The 16,581-nt window shown below is 40.3% G+C and overlaps 1 protein-coding gene across 1 annotated transcript in view; it reads right to left on the bottom strand.

Annotated features, from left to right (window-relative positions):
• Window positions 1-12,324, bottom strand: part of Adgrv1 (adhesion G protein-coupled receptor V1) — a 504,170-nt gene extending 491,846 nt beyond the window's left edge. Inside the window, exons 1-2 of the mRNA XM_085830825.1 lie at window positions 12,219-12,324; window positions 3,293-3,481 (exon numbers count right to left, since the gene is read on the bottom strand). Coding sequence (XP_085686951.1) covers window positions 3,293-3,481; window positions 12,219-12,324 — 295 coding nt within the window. The remainder of the gene's footprint in view (window positions 1-3,292; window positions 3,482-12,218) is intronic.
• Window positions 12,325-16,581: the final 4,257 nt, after the last annotated feature.

Raw genomic sequence — 16,581 nt, 5'->3', positions numbered from 1 at the left:
ATACAAAGACATCAGATATTAAGACATCCAACTTGAATGTGTGATGATAGTTACAAAATCATAATTTGTTATGTTTTTTCTTTTAAAATTACATTTTTGCATTTATCCTCTTCATCAAGATAATAATTATAAATTTATGAAATTCGTTTTTTCCATTAATTTATTTATTCACATTGCATTCCAACATCAGCCCCCTCCTCTCAGTACTCTCCTCTCACAGCTCCTCCTCCCACTCCCCCTCCTTTTCTCCTCGGGACCTAGCCTTGCCCCACACATTGGTCTTCATGCAAATCCTCTAGCAACTGAAGCGAAGGTTTTCCCTGAATCTGTTGCATGCCAGCGCACTCTGTTCCCCTAACTAGGCCACCTTGTCTGGCCTCAGTGGGAGAGGATGCACCTAGTCTTGCAGTGACTCGATGTGCCAGAGTAGGGGAAAAACAATTTTATGATCCCAAATAACTTATTGCTATAATCACAGACCTTGACCTCCATCAGAGAAAGCTTCCTTGTGCCACACATGACAACTGGTCAACATTTAGAGACTGGAGTTCTCAGTCCCACATGGCACCTTTATATCATATTCCCACCCCCATGGAGCTCCCTGGAAAAGAGGGGAAGGAGGGGTTGTTTAGGGGGCAGCAGTCAGAAGTGATGGGTAGCTTCGAGTATACAGCATTTGTCCATAGCTTCGAGTAGATGGCATTTGTCCAGATCCAACAGGCCAGCTGTACAGATGACCTCTCCATGATTACGAAGACATTCAGGATACCTGCTCCAGCTCCAGCCTGACCAAATCCCAGCATGGAGGCATCAAGGCTAGCATGAAATCCCAGTTAGTGGAGGAGCTAATGATGTTTGATAGTTGCTAAGAGGGGGGACAGTCTCTTTTCTTTAATGATGTGACCCCTGGTAGGTCAACCACACACTCCAGGGCAAACTCCAATCCTGGAGCAGTAGGGGTAACACACAGTGGGGAAACATAAGGAAGAAACCAACCAGGAATTTGCTGGATAGGAATGAGAGGCGAGAGAAAGTGGGGGGATCTGAGGGGTGAAGGTAATTCAACACATACTATAAAATTCTCAGATAATAAAAGTATTACTTTAAAAAGCTAGAATTTTGAGTGCTTAAGTATAAAGAAAGGTAAATCTGTGGTCTGACTTAAACATTATATAATGAATACATGTATCAAAACTTTACATGCTATCACATTAGTACAAATTATTTTATTAAAATATGGAAAATAGTTGTTTTTTAACATAAAAACAACTTGACTTTAAAAAAAAAAAAAAACAATTATTTGAAATGGCCAATCCTTCTAAAGTGGTAAATTTCCAAGGCTTAAATTTCTTTCTTCTTTTTTTTTTTTAATAGCTGAACTAACACTTTTTAGAAAAATGTCAACATGGCTTTAGAATAAGTAAATTCAGCCAAGCATGTTCGTTTCCCATAACTCCTATTTCTTTCTTCATCCTACAGTCTGTGTGTGTACGGAGCAGAAATGCTGTTCCCACTTTTAGCTGCATGAGACTCAAGAGTTTTGAAAAGCCCAGCCCTGCTATGGCCCCTCAGATGCACTGTTGTTTTGTAATGTAGATGTACCTCTAAAAATGAGAGCAATTTATCGCACGGATCATTAAGATTCCAGTGGATCTATGTGACCAGCCACATGGACATAACGCATTTGTGCATCTATAGGATGGTGACCAAAGCAGAGGCACATTACTTACTCCAGGAGTCAAACTGCTTTAATCTCTCCTTAGCCAAAAAGCAATGAAACTTTACACATGTGGTATTTCTACATGACTACACGTGACTTTGTACATAAGGAGTACGAAATGTATGGGTCCTTGACATATTTTAAAGTTTAATTGGAATATACACCATACAGTGAATTCTGACCAACAGTTTCACACAGTTTGATGATGTCTCACATGCCTCTTAATTGTAAGATCACACAAATAGAGACACAGTTCAAATGGAGTGCAGGGAACAAGCACAGACCAGGGGTCAGAAATGCCAGGGTCCTGGCTGTTTTCCCCCCATCTGTTTCTAAACACAGTGAAGTAGAGAAGATCTTTTGTGGATTGGATTCAAAAGCCAGAAAGATTCCGCGCACTAATTCTGACAAACTGTGGGAAAGGAATGACAGGGAGGTAATAAAAATACCAAGGACTGGGAGGGTGAGGAGGAGAAAGGAGAGAGTGACTTTGATCTGATGTGACGTTATGAGAAACAAGCCTCAGTCCTTGAATATGAGCTATCATAGAATCTGAGTTGCAGAACTCAAATGGTCATCTGGATGCCATGGTGGGAAAGGGTGAACGTAAGAAGACAGCATAAGAATGGCACCACACACCCTGCAGAGCAGTTCTCAAACCTGACCCAAGTTATGTGAGCTTTGTGTCAACCCCTACACTCCTTATAAAGTCAATTCTCACTCAGAAATTCTGACCCAGGAGATCAAGGCTGAGTCCCAGGCACCCACAACTTTTAATACTCATTTCCTTTAACTCAACTGCAAAGTTCACAGGGTACACTTATAAACACACTTCTCAAAACGGTGAGGATCAGACCTTCCTGGGGCCATGTCAAAGACGACATCTGTAGCTTTAAGTTAACTCCTGAATTTTTCAAGGCCACAGACAGGAACTTACCACATGCTTTCTCCTTTGTTTTTCTACCTATTCTGGTACTGTAGTTTAAGATTTCATGCATCATGGCTGGAGAGATGGCTCAGCGGTTAAGAGCACTGACTGCTCTTCTGAAGGTCCTAAGTGGTTGCTCATAACCACCCATAATGCGATCTGACGCCCTCTTCTGGTGCGTCTGAAGACAGCTACAGTGTACTTAGATATTGCAATAAATAAATAAATAAATGAAAATATAAATAAATAAATAAATAAATAAATAAATAAATAAATAAATTCCATGCATCTTAAAGGGGAAAAAAATGTAATGACCTAATAGTATTGCAATAGCAAATATTTCTTTACACAACGTTATCTGACTACTGTATACATATGAATGCACGCAGTTCCCATAACACCTCTATGGAAGTTCAAGAACCACCGACCTCATGTTAAGTAAGGCACAAACAGGTTAGCACAGGCAAGGCACACTGTCACTCAGCTATGTAGCTGGACAGGTAGGACTGAACTCCTAACCTCTTTTATTCATTCCTAAAAGTTACAGGTTCCCTTTACAATGAAAGACTGAACAATATTTCCAACCATTCAAATATTTGAAAGTTGCTGGCCCCAAGTTGATCCTCTGCCACAGGGCTCCTTACCTAAATAGCGCCAGGAGAAAGCTAGCCTCCGAGGAGTGCAGACAAGCCTGTGGGCGCAGGTAAAACCACCACTGCCGCTCAGAGGGACCCTCCCAGAATCTTCAGAACACAGGAACCAAGGAGCAGTCAGGGACAGGAACCTTCCAGTTTCCTTCTGCACTCGGAGCTGATCTTGTGCCACAGAGCTACCTACACAAATACCACCAAGAGAGAGCTGGTCTCCCAGGAACACTGACACATCTTCGAGCACAGGTAAGGCCACCACTTCTGTTCAAATTCCTGGTCCAAGAGGGACCTGCCCAGAGCCATCAGGACACAGGAACCAAGGAACAGCTGGGGACAGGATCCATCTGGTTTCTGTCTGTAGCCCAGAACTGACCCTATACCACAGCTCTTCATGCCCAAATTTCTCCCAGAGAGAGAACTGATCTCCCAGGAGTACAGACATAGAAGCTTGTAGGAGGGAAAAGCCACAGTCAGGGACAGCAAAACCAGCTAATACCACAGATAACCAGATGGCAAAAGGCAAGGGCAAGAAACAAGAAACCAAGGCTACTTGGCATCATCAGAACCCAGTTCCCATCACAGCCAACCCTGGATACCCCAACATGCGAGAAAAGCATGACTCTGATTTAAAATCACATCTCATGATGATGATAGAGAAATTTAAGGACATAAATAACTCCCTTAAAATACAGGAGAACACAGGTAAACAGGTAGAAGACCTTAAAGAGAAAACACAAAACTCACTTAAAGAATTGCAGGAAAACACAACCAAACAGGTGATGGAATTGAACAAAACCATCCAAGATCTAAAAATGGAAATAGAAACAATAAAGAAATCACAAAGGGAGACAACCATGGAGGTAGAAAACCTAGGAAAGAGATCAGGAGTTACAGATGCAAGCATCAGCAACAGAATACATGAGATAGAAAAGAGAATCACAGGTGGAGAAGATACCATAGAAAACATTGACACAACAGTCAGAGAAAATGCAAAAAGCAAAAAGCTTCTAACAAAACATTACGGAAATCCAGGACACAATGAGAAGACCAAACCTAAGGATAATAAGTATAGAAGAGAGTGAAGATTCCCAACTTAAAGTGCCAGTAAATATCTTCAACAAAATTATAGAAGAAAACTTCCCTAACCTAAAGAAAAAGATGCCAATGAACATACAAGAAGCCTACAGAATTCCAAATAGATTGGGCCAGAAAAGAAATTTCTCCCATCACATAATAATCAAAACACCAAATGCACAGAACAAAGAAAGAATATTAAAAGCAGTAGGGGAAAAACGTCAAGTAACATATAAAGGCAGACCTATCAGAATTACCCCAGACTTCACACCAGAGACTATAAAAGCTAGAAGATCTTGGGCAGATCTCATACATACCCCAAGAGAACACAAATGCCAGCCCGGGCTACTATACCCAGCAAAACTCTGAATCGCCATAGGTGGAGAAACCAAGATATTCCATGACAAAACCAAATTTACACAGTATCTTTCCACAAATACAGCCCTACAAAAGATAATATATGGAAAATGCCAACACAAGGAGGAAAAACTACATCCTAGAAAAAGCAAGAAAGTAGTCTTCTTTCAACAAACCCAAAAGAAACATACAAACATAAAAATAACATGAAAAATAACAGGAAGCAACAATAACTATTCCTTAATATCTCTTAACATCAATGGACTCAATAAAAAGACATAGACTAACAGACTAGATATGTAAACAGGACCCAGCATTTTGCTGCATACAGGAAATGCACCTCAGTGTCAAAGACAAACAGTACCTCAGATTAAAGATCTGGAAAACAATTTTCCAAGCAAATGGTCCCAAGAAACAAGCTGGAGTAGCCATTCTAATAATGCATAAAATTGACTTTCAACCAAAAGTCATCAAAAAAAAAAAAAAGATAAGGAATAACACTTCATACTCATCAAAGGAAAAATATACCATGAAGAAGAAATACTTGAAAGTCATATAAAAAAACCCAAACTGCCATGACCTTCTGAAGGTTTTCCTCCTATTACTCTAATGAGCATTCAGGATATTTGTGACACTGCAGTTCCACCAGTACCTTAAATATTTAATGGCATCCTTTCATGTAGAGACCAGTGAACTCAAATTCTGGGTTCTCACCACCTCCCAGGCAAGTAGAATGCCCAGATCTCATGTTTATCTCAGGAAATTAATTTTAAATTGTCCCACATCAATGAATTTTGAGATTATGGAAAAGGAAAAGCAGGCATGACTGGGATGGCCTCAAACTGTGTGACATCATTGGTAACCGCATACTGGACGCTTCCATCTTTCACACTGTAAAAAAGGTTGTTGGGGCAAGGATGAATAGATGTACTCATAGATAGCCTTGAGTTGATAAGAGATGAAGCAAAGCCATGAAAATGAAGCTTCCTTTACAAGCAGGCATAAGTACACTGAAGCATGATGCTGTGTTTTAGAGTAAGTAAGGCCATTCTCTGCTATCATCCTAAAAACTGAATGTTTGAAAATTCCCTTTTTGATTAAACTCAAAACAAACATTATTCAATGACCTTATTCTAAATATTACTAATACTTCAGTTCCCCTTTTCCTTAGATTTGATAAAATTTTTACAGGTCCTTTAGTTTATTGTATGAAATTCCCAAATCATCAATTGGGTTATTATGTTGGGGGAAAATTAAATAAATTAAAAATATAATATCGGAGATATTATAAAGAAATGGCTAACAAATACATGAAAGAAGCAATTTATGAAGTTTAAAAAATAATTTCTGAGACAAAAAAATAAAATGAATTTTCAGCAACATATGTGCAAAAACCACAAAACATGGAATTTATACTATCACAATTGTAAGAGGCTAATTTTAGACTCACTGACACACTCCTTTCCCTCCATACAGTTAACACAGCTGACACACTTCTTTCCTTCTGTACAGTTGACACAGCTGACACGCTCCTTTCCCTCCAAACAGTACAGTCCTGGAGCATCCAAATCCTCTCCACTGCTATATTCCACTCTTGCTTGGTATGAGTCAGAGGGAACATAACTCTTGTGTGCTGCCAATAGATTTCTGGTCTCTCAACAGAACTCTTGCAATGTTCAGAGACTGGAGAATTAACACATATTCTTGTTAATTTCCCTAATGGTACTACAAAGTTTGGTTTGTTTTAATAACATAGAGGTTCAAAAGCATAGCTTCTTAAATTCTCAACATCATATTCATTCTACGCAAGGCACCTAATTCTGCAAGAAAAAAAAGTAAAATTTGAAATATATTTAGGTAGCTTATAAAATATAAACTGAATGCTTTAAGAGACATATTCGACAACTTGCTAGAGCATTTGTATTTTGAGACCCTATTCTAGATTGTATAAGCCCTCTGCTAATCACTGAGGATCCAAAGATATTTAAGCATGAGCCTAGATTCCAAGATACCTACAGGAATAGGGACATGAGCCAGGCATGGAGAACCAAAACAAAAGGGACGGTTTGAGAACTTTTACTCAAGCCCTGGAATGTAAGTGATCTGTGGCAAGTATTGGGTTGTGATTTTGGGGCAAAGGTCCCTCACAAGGACATGAAGCCAGTTCAGCTAAAGCCAGAAGCAGGGTTGGGAGGAAGCAATACCTTAGTAATCAAGATGAACTAGTCCGATTCCCTGATGACACCACAGCCTGAGGCATCCCAAGAGATCTACTGCACACAGGGCAACTGGTAAGAACCCTTCCAAAGAGCCACAGCTGCCTCTGGGAGGCCAGAGATCTCAGGACCCATCACTCCCCAAAACCCCTGCCCCCTGAATTCCACTCCCCTTCCTGCCGGTGACTTCGGCTGGGGCAAACTACCAGATAGTCTGCTCTCCTGAAGACACCACAGCCTAAAACATTCCAGGAGATCCACTGCACCCAGGGCAAACAGATTGTCTGTTCTCCTAAAGATACCACAGCTTGAAGGCATCCCAGGAGTTCCTCTGCACACAAGGCAACTAGGCAACTGACATCAAAGTCTGAAGACCTCCCAGGGGCCTCAAGACATGCAGGACAACTGACACAACAGACTGAAAGCCTCCCTGGAGTTCTGCTGCACACAGGGAAATAGAAACCACAGCCCATAGGCCTCCCTGGAGAACAGCTTCACACAAGACAACAGTTTGACTGCTCCTCTGAAGACCTATCAGTCTGAAGGCCTCCTAGAAGATCTGCTGCAGCCAGGGCAACAGATCAGCAGCTTCTATGCCCCTCTGAAGACCCCACAATCAGAAGGCCCCACAGAAGGTCTGCTACAGCCAGGGTCGCAGGCCTACCAGGAGACCTGAAGCAATCCAGGGACAAAAGAGGCAGGCTCCAGACAGAAACACCCAGATCAGCAAAAACCAGGGATGACCAGATGGTGAGAGGCAAGCACATGACCATAAACAACAGAAGCCAATATGTGTGGGTATCATCAGAACCCAGTTCTCCCACCACAGCAAATCCTGAATACACCAACACACCTGAAAATCAGGAAGCTAACCTAAAATCCTATCTCATGAAGATATTAGAGTCCTTCAAGGAAAACATAAATAACTCACTGAAAAAAATACAGGAAAATACAGGTAAAGAGGTAGGAGCCCTTAAAGAGGAAACAAATAAATCCCTTAAAGAAATACTGGGAAACACCACAATCAAACAGGTGAAGGAATTCAACAAAGCAGTACAAGACCTAAAAGTGGAAGTAGAAACCATAAAGAAAGCACAAAAGAAGGCAACCCTGGAAATGGAAAACCTAGAAAAGAGGTCAGGAATTACAGATGTAATTATCACCAACAGAATACAAGAGATAGAAGAGAGAATCTCAGGTTTAGAAGATACTTTAGAAGAGACTGACACAGCTGACAAAGAAAATTCAAAACATTAAAAACTCCTAACCCAAAACATGTTGTGGTAAGTCTCTCCATTCCAAATATGGCCCAGCAATGAAAACACAACTCAGTTAATATGATTACATGCTGTGCACCTAGACTGGGCAGATCTACCGCTACACTACCATCTTCCACATCTATGAGACCCCTTAGAACTTTCGGTTTCTCCAGGCCATGTGTTTCTGCTCTGCTTTTCTTCTTCTTCTTCCTTTTCTGTGTCTTCTCCCTCTTCCATTTTCTCCTCCTTCCACCTTCCACTCCACCTTCCCTTTATCTGCCCAATCATCAGCTCTCCTTTATTTTACAAATTAAGGTGGGAAGCAGGTTTACAGGAAATGACCTGAGTGCTGACTCATTCCTTGTTTGCAGCCACTCACAGGAGAATGGAATTAACATCAAATATAATTAGCCCTAGGGCTATCCACAACATCCAGGAAATCCAGGTCACAATGAAAAAGACCAAAACTAAGAATAACAGGAAGAACAAAGATTCCCAGTTCAAAAGACCTGAAAACATCTTCAACAAAATCATAGAAGAAAATTTCCCCAACCCAAAGAAAGAGATGGACATAAAGGTATAAGAAACCTATAGAACACCAAATAAATGGGACCAGAAAAGAAAATCCTCTCATCACATAATAATCAAAATACTAATGCACAAAACAAAGAAAGAATATTAAAAGCTGCAAGGGAAAAGGGACAATTAATGTATAAAGGCAGACCTATCAGAACAACAGCAGACTTTTCAACAGAAACACTAAAAGCCAGAAGAGCCTGGTTAGAGGTCATGCAGACTCTAAGAGAACACAAATGCCAGCCCAGGCTACTATACCCAGCAAAACTCACAATCAACATAGATGGAAAAACCAAAATATTCCAGGACAAAAACAAATTCAAACAGTATCTTTTGCCCAATCCATTTCTACAGAGGATTCAAGAAGGAAAATTCCAACACAAGTACACCAAAGAAAAGACAAGATACTCTGATACCTAAACCACACAAAGACACAACAAAAAAGAAAACTTCAGACCAACTTCACTTATGAATATTGATGCAAAAATACTCAAAAAATTTTTGCAAACTGAATCCAAGAACACATCAAAATCATCATTCACCATGATCAAGTAGGCTTCATCCCAGCGATACAAGGTTGGTTCAATATATGAAAATCTACTAACGTAATTCACTGTATAAACAAACTCAAAGAAAAAAAAATGATATGGTCATCTCCTTAGATGCTGAAAAAAAATTGACAAAATACAACACCCCTTCATACACACACACTCACACAGAGAGAGGACCTGAAGGAGAGAGGGAGAGAGGGAGGAGAGAAAGAAGGGAGGGAGATTGATTTAAGAATACAGGCTTTCCTCCACTCTAGCAGCAGACACAGTGCTGAGCCTCACTGTGTTCCTGCCTAGTCTACACAGGATGATAGGAATGAATGGCCATGAGGAATGGAGCTTCAAGAATTCCTCAGGTTGTTTCATCTTCTTATCTTGTTGGACATGGTGCTCTCTGGGCTATGGTGAAGGTTCAAGAGGATTGCTTTCCATGTGATTCTATATTCAGGTCCACCCAAAGATGGTGATTTTGCCTATGTTCTCAGAGTTTGTTATGTCTACCCTCAGCAAGGCCTGGCTCGTCTGCTCTGTTTCCCTCTATGTTGGAGAGGTCAGGGAGGGGAACAGGAGGGAGTATGTCTCTGTCCTGCTCAGCAGTAGCAGCAGCAGATGTGAAGCTCCACTTGGAACTCACAGCCCACCAGCAACAATGGCTTCCAGATAGTGATATGTGTCCAACGTTATTTCTCAATTAAGTTTCTTAGCACATAACTCTAAATGTCATACATACTGTTGCTGTTAAATGTTATCTAGGCTGGTATCTTTCTTCACAAAGCTTCTCATTAATGAGCACCTTAGGAAATGTAAGCAGTATATTATATTATAAGATAATGGGAATAGTTCCCTAGTTAAAGATCAATAAGTCTGTAAGGGTAAAGTAGAATGAGAAAATGGGTTTAAAAAAATGTAAATTTCAAATAGCATCTGAGACCTATAGAAAAGCATTCCTCATTCCACTATACCTCTGTGATATACCCACTAATATTTTACATTTGCATACATTTTTGACTTTCTTTGTTCTATCAAACTACAAAAACCTCATGAAACTACTTAAATGTTGGAAAATGGAATTTGAGGTAACTTAAATCCATATTCCTGGGCCAATGGTTGCTTTGAATGGTTCCAGAAGAAATTAACTCTTATTATCTTTTAAAAAAGAAATGGAGTAAAACTAAATATAAAAAAGAAAGACTCAAAACAACAGGGTACAATTAAACATAAGATGAAGTGCGAATTTCTGGTTTCGTTGAAGACTCAGTTGTGTCATGTGATATGTCCCTGGAAGCTGTCTTAGGAGAGGATATTTTGCTGAAGCAAACACATGAGAGATGTTCTGCTGGAGGTGTGTTTCTGGAAGCTTCTGGTGAAAGGTCATATAATGTTTTGCTGGAGAAGATGCTTAAGAGGACAGGTGATGTTTGAAAAGAGTGTAAGTATAACCCAACAGACAATGGTCAATGCTCTGGCATTGGTTCACCTTGCTGGTCTTCATTGGGCCTCACTATCACTGGTCTTCACTGATGATGCTCTGGCTTAGATTGCCTCACTTTCTTCTCTGATCTTCCCGTGTCATGACTTCATAGGGAGAAACGCACCAAAGAGCTTCTGGTGGTGCTCTGGTTGCTTCTTGCTGCTTCTTCGAATTCAGATTGGCAGAGCCTCATGGTTTCTTCTGGATCAAGCCGCTGCTGCTGGTTAGTGTTTGGTGTTTTGGTAGTGTACTGGACTGCCGACAATGAAGATTGGAATCACCACAAAGAACTACTTCTAAACCAGTCCATGCCCCCCTTGTCCTATTAGCCATCTACCTTTGGTCAGTGGGCTATAAGTGAGGTTGAATCGTTTAAGAACTCTTATTACAGTAGGTTTTGAAAACTATAGACCTATGTTAAAAATTCAATTAATTTTATAATAATCAATTTCTATTTGTAAAAGGAGCTGAGGATACGGTGCAGTGTTAGAGTGCTTGCCTTGCATGCCCAAGGTCCTGAGTTTGATCCTTAGCACTGAGAATGAAAGAAAATTGTTTTTCATATGGTGAAAGCCAGCTCTGCCTTTTCCAGTTTCCAAATACAGCAACTGTACTAAATTTACGAGTAATAGGTAAGTCCTGAAAAAAAGCTAAACATTAGCAGTGCATTCAAAGGGGTGTGTGGTGCTTTCAGCTTCAGCCTCTGTCATCAGTGACTTAGAGAGCATCTTCCCACAGAGTGATCACTAGGTAATTAGTACTGAAAATATGATCCCAATGGAGCAAGGTTTTCAAGTTTAGAATTACTTCAGTTCTCTTACCTTTACTAAGGGGCCTTGTAAAACTATAGAATTACTCCTGTGGAACAAGAGAAGTTCCATCATTCAGCTGATCAATTATTCAGCATTTAAGAATTCTTAATCTCAGTTGTTTGTATTTGACAAGTTTTTTATTTTTAAAAAAAAGTTTATTTTTTCTTTTTGTAGTACCACTATTGAATGTAACCTTGCAGTTTCCAAAGGAAAGCATCATGGCAGATACTTTCAGCATGCTGAGAGGCACAGGTACAGCCAACGTTTAAAGAAACGCACTCTGTTTAATTAAGACTTGCTCACTACTGATAAAAAGATCTCAGGCTTAAAGACACTTTGTGGAAACGACATTTTCTCTAAGGTAAAGGCACAAATAAGTTTTGTCTGAAGTAACAGCTGCACAGTATATCATGGATATTAAGGGGTAGTATCACATAACCAGTTTAACCCCAGAAAGCTTCAAATTGCCTCCCTTGTACTCTTGAAATAAGATTAACAGAGCCCTCAACATGACTTCATTACACATGAGTCAGGTTTGTAAACTTCTGCTCACTGGACTTTAAGATTTTTTTTTTCCCAAAAGAAGCCATGACCAGCAAATTACCTTGGAACACAGATAACTCTTTGATCTTCCCACCACCACCTGAATGACTGAATGACTGGTCTAGACTGAAGTAGTAATTCTTTGTACTAAAAATAAGTGACTTCATGGTTCAAATACATTTCTTTTAAATCCTGGATCTGTGCTTCTGGATTCTAACTTTATTCCACAGTATTTAAGATTAACATTCTGCAATCATACCATATGTGCCCATTGGCATGAATCCCCAAGATGCAAAAGAAAAAGCCATTTACCCTGCTTCTAACTGGGCCACATCTGCCCACCATGGAAGAACCGTCTTCCAAAGCCTCAACTCTAGAGCTCCATGGGGCTAGAGGCTCATGGGCTTCAATTATGCTTTCTTTATCCCCCTTCTGCAAAGGGGAAGATAAAGATCCCAGTATTCTACGTATTTGAGGCAAGATCAGAAGCAATGAGGTAAATGCAGGTTTGTCTACTCAGTGAGAAATCTAACTGTGTGATGGGAACTGTCAAAGCCAGCTAAGATATATGTGACTTTTAAATAGATTTATTAATTCTTTGATAATTTGATACAGCCATACGATAAATCTGATCCTATCCACCCCATTCTTCCCCTAACTTCTGCAGGATCAATTCCTGTCCGGCACACACCCACAACGTCCTTTTGGTTTTTTAAAACCACTAGGTCCAAATTGTGCTGTTCGGGTGTGAGGCAGTTCTCTAGAGTACAGCTGATCTATCAGAGAGAAAACTGCTCTCCTCCGCAGCAGCCAACAGTTCTCAACAGCTTCTCCACTAGGCTGGAAGAAAAGCTGTGGATGCTTTATTCTTCCGAAAATTAAGGTCCTAGTGCTTAAGATCTCATGAGCTACCATTAGATGGCACCACTCTGTCTTCCAAAACAATCTAATTTCTAGCCTTAAGAATCTAATGTTTTCCACCTATAACTCTTCATAAACAGTAATCCTATAACTTCACATACATTTTGAATTTTTCTGGAAATGAGGTAATTCAGCACTGTTCTAATCAGTGCCAGTGAAGTAAAACTTGTGTTTCCCCCCCCCCCAAGGTTTAATGCACATACATAGAGTGACTTCTTCCTGAAATTCTTGGGGAGTCTCTTCTGCATCTAGTTGTTGGAAACACTCCAGTTCTACTTAGAAAAAGACCTGTACTTCCTAGAGAGCTTGATTGTGCTTACTGCAGGTAAAGAAGAGAAAGCTATGGTAAACCTGGAGGCTTCAACCCAGAGGTCAAAGGAATACATTTTAGTAGAAATTATATTTATAAAAAAGATCACAGAAGGTTACTTTCGGCAAGAACTGAAAGGTGAAGTCAGGCCATGGACACATGGTTAGCAGTGAAGATAACTGTAAGCTAATTTACCAGAGACTTCAAGCTGAGTTCCCAGCCAGTACCCATGTCACACAGCTCATGATTGTCTAAAACCTTGGCTCCAAGGGACCTACTTCTAGTCTTTGTCTACACACACACACACACACACACACACACACACATATGCACACATGCACAAACACAAAAACTAAAAAATCTTTTGTGGAAAATATGAAAAATCACCTCTTTTAAAATAGACTTCCAAGTTCAAGGCCAGCCTGGTGTACAGAGCAAGTTCCAGAATAGCCAGAACTACAGAGAGAGCCTATCAAAAAAAAAAAAAAAAAAAAACCAAAAAAAAAAAAAAAAGAAAAGAAGGAAAGGAAAGGAAAGAAGAGAATAGAATAGAAAAAGAAATGAGCTGGTGAGATGGCTCAGTGGTTAAAAGCACTGACTGTTCTTCCAAAGGTCCTGCATTCAATTCCCAGCAACCACATGGTGGCTCACAATCATCTACAATGTGACCTAATACCCTCTTCTGGTATGTCTGAAGACAACTACAGTGTATTCATATACATAAAATAAATAAGTCTTTTTAAAAACAAAAGAAACAAAACTAAAAGACTCGCAGGCTATTTTTTTTTTTTTTTGAATCATCAGGAGTTATCACAGTCAAGGTCCAAATTTCATCACAGTGTCAAAGAACACACCGTTATTTTGGCAGAGAATTTCCTATCACTGTAGCCTCCCAATGTATCCTCAGGCCAGGTTCACACAGAAAGGCACGAGTATTTTTCATGACAAGACATCCATGTATACACACACACACACACACAATCAGCTTGTGAGCTGTTATCTCCATCTCTTCATCATCCCAGAATTTTGATTTTATAAAACAATGGAAGTGTTGTTGGCAGGGCTCAGAAGACAGCCTACCACAGATACCATGAAACCTCTCCCTGGAACACTGAGGGCTCCTAGGGTGTTGGCCCTTTGAGATCTCCTAAACAGGAGGCAGTAGTGAGACCCAGAGCCAGCCTTGATTTCTAATCTGGTCTTTGCATATTTCCAGTTTCATAATGTTGGACACATGCTGGTCATAAGTGGCATCAACCATCAAAACCAAGCACAAAGAGTAGCTGCAGCACCAGGACAGTCATGAGCTGAGAGGTGGGTCCATCCATGCACACTATGTAGTCAGGCTCCAGACCTTCGGTTTCCAGAGTCAAGAGACCAAATGCAAAGACTACTACATCCTAAACTATCTAAACTCAGGACACTCAGCATAGCAACATCAGAATGACAGGTAAATGGGGAGCATGGGGAACCACAAATCTGACAGCAGGGGAACCAATGCAAGCCTGTATTTGAAACAACAGCATGACAGAGATTGTGATAGACGTGAATCAGCACCCTGAACTCAAATCAGTGTGAGGGATGCACCCTAGCAGGCACAGACGCAAGTGAAGAACAGTCTGGAGACACTAGGCATGCCCATGTCCCAGCTGCATCTATCTTGGCTGTCCTAGTTTGTTTTGTGTTGCTATGATACAACACTGGCTAAAACTTTCATAGGAAGAAAAGAGTTTATTTTAGCTTACAGTTTATAATCCATCACTAAGAAAAGCCAAGATAGGAAACCAAGGCAGGAACCTGGAGACAGGAATTACAGCAGATGACGGCAGAACCCTGCTTACTGATTTGCTTCCAGGCATAGAATCAGTTACTTTTCTTATACAGCCCAGGCTTAACCATCTAGAAAGGTCACTGCTGATGGAATGCTAAACCCTGCCTTAGCAATTAACAATTGAGAAAATGCCCCACAGAGATTCTGACAGCAAATCCAATGGAGACATTTCCCTTGTTGAGGTTCCCTCTGGTAAAGAATGTCAAGAAGACAACCAAACTTAACTGTCAGGGGCCAAGAGGTAAAACCAAACTTGCCAGTGTTAGGAACTGCAGTCTGTATCTATCTGTGTGTGCCTTTTCCAGGGCTCCAATGAAAGTGGGCAGTTAAAAACAAAAGTGAGACAGGATTTCCCACACAACACACGAGCAAAGACCATGTGCCCAAGCTCAACCATCATCTTACAAGGAACTGGTTTGTCTTAACCTTAATTTTTAAAATAAATGCTTATTAGTCATTTTCAAAATAAAACAAGAAAGAACATGTAATGCAATTTGAATCTAACATTTAATTGTGATAGAAACTTCACAGTACTGGTACAGCAACAGACAAGTAGATAGATGAAATATAATTGAAGACCCAGAAATGACCCCACATACCTATGGCCACTTGATCTTTGACAAGGGAGCTAAAACCATCCAGTGGAAAAAAGACAGCATTTTCAATAAATGGTGCTGGCACAACTGGCAGTTATCATGTAGAAGAATGAGAATTGATCCATTCTTATCTCCTTGTACAAAGCTCAAGTCTAACTGGACCAAGGAACTCCACATAAAACCAGAGTCTTTGAAACTTATAGAGGAGAAAGTGGGGGAAAGTCTAGAAGATATGGGCATAGGGGAACAATTCCTGAACAGAACATCAATGGCTTGTGCTGTAAGATCGAGAATCCACAAATGGGACCTTATAAAATTGCAAAGCTTCTGTAAGTCAAAAGACACTGTCAATAAGACAAAAAGGCCACCAGCATATTAGGAAAGGATCTTTACCAATCCTAAATCTGATAGGGGACTAATATCCAATATGTTCAAAGAGCTCAAGAAGCTGGACTCCAGAAATTCAAATAAGCCCATTAAAATGGAGCACAGAGGTAAACAAAGAATTCTCAACTGAGGAATACCGAATGACTGAGAAGCACCTGAAAAATATGCTCCACATCCTTAATTATCAGGGAAATGTAAATCAAAACAACCTTGAGATTCCACCTCACACAAGTCAAAATGGCTAAGATCAAAAATTTAGATGACAGCAGATGCTGGCGAGGATGTGGAGAAAGAGGAACACTCCTCCATTGTTGGTGGGATTGCAAGCTGGTACAACCACTCTGGAAATCAGTTTGGTGGTTCCTCAGAAAATTGGACA

Source organism: Mus caroli, unplaced genomic scaffold (assembly GCF_978045245.1).
Source record: "Mus caroli unplaced genomic scaffold, Mus_caroli_1 scaffold_15, whole genome shotgun sequence".
Taxonomy (NCBI): Eukaryota; Metazoa; Chordata; class Mammalia; order Rodentia; family Muridae; genus Mus; species Mus caroli.
The sequence above is the reverse complement of the archived record's forward strand: the minus strand, read 5'-3'. Positions and strand labels throughout refer to the sequence as shown.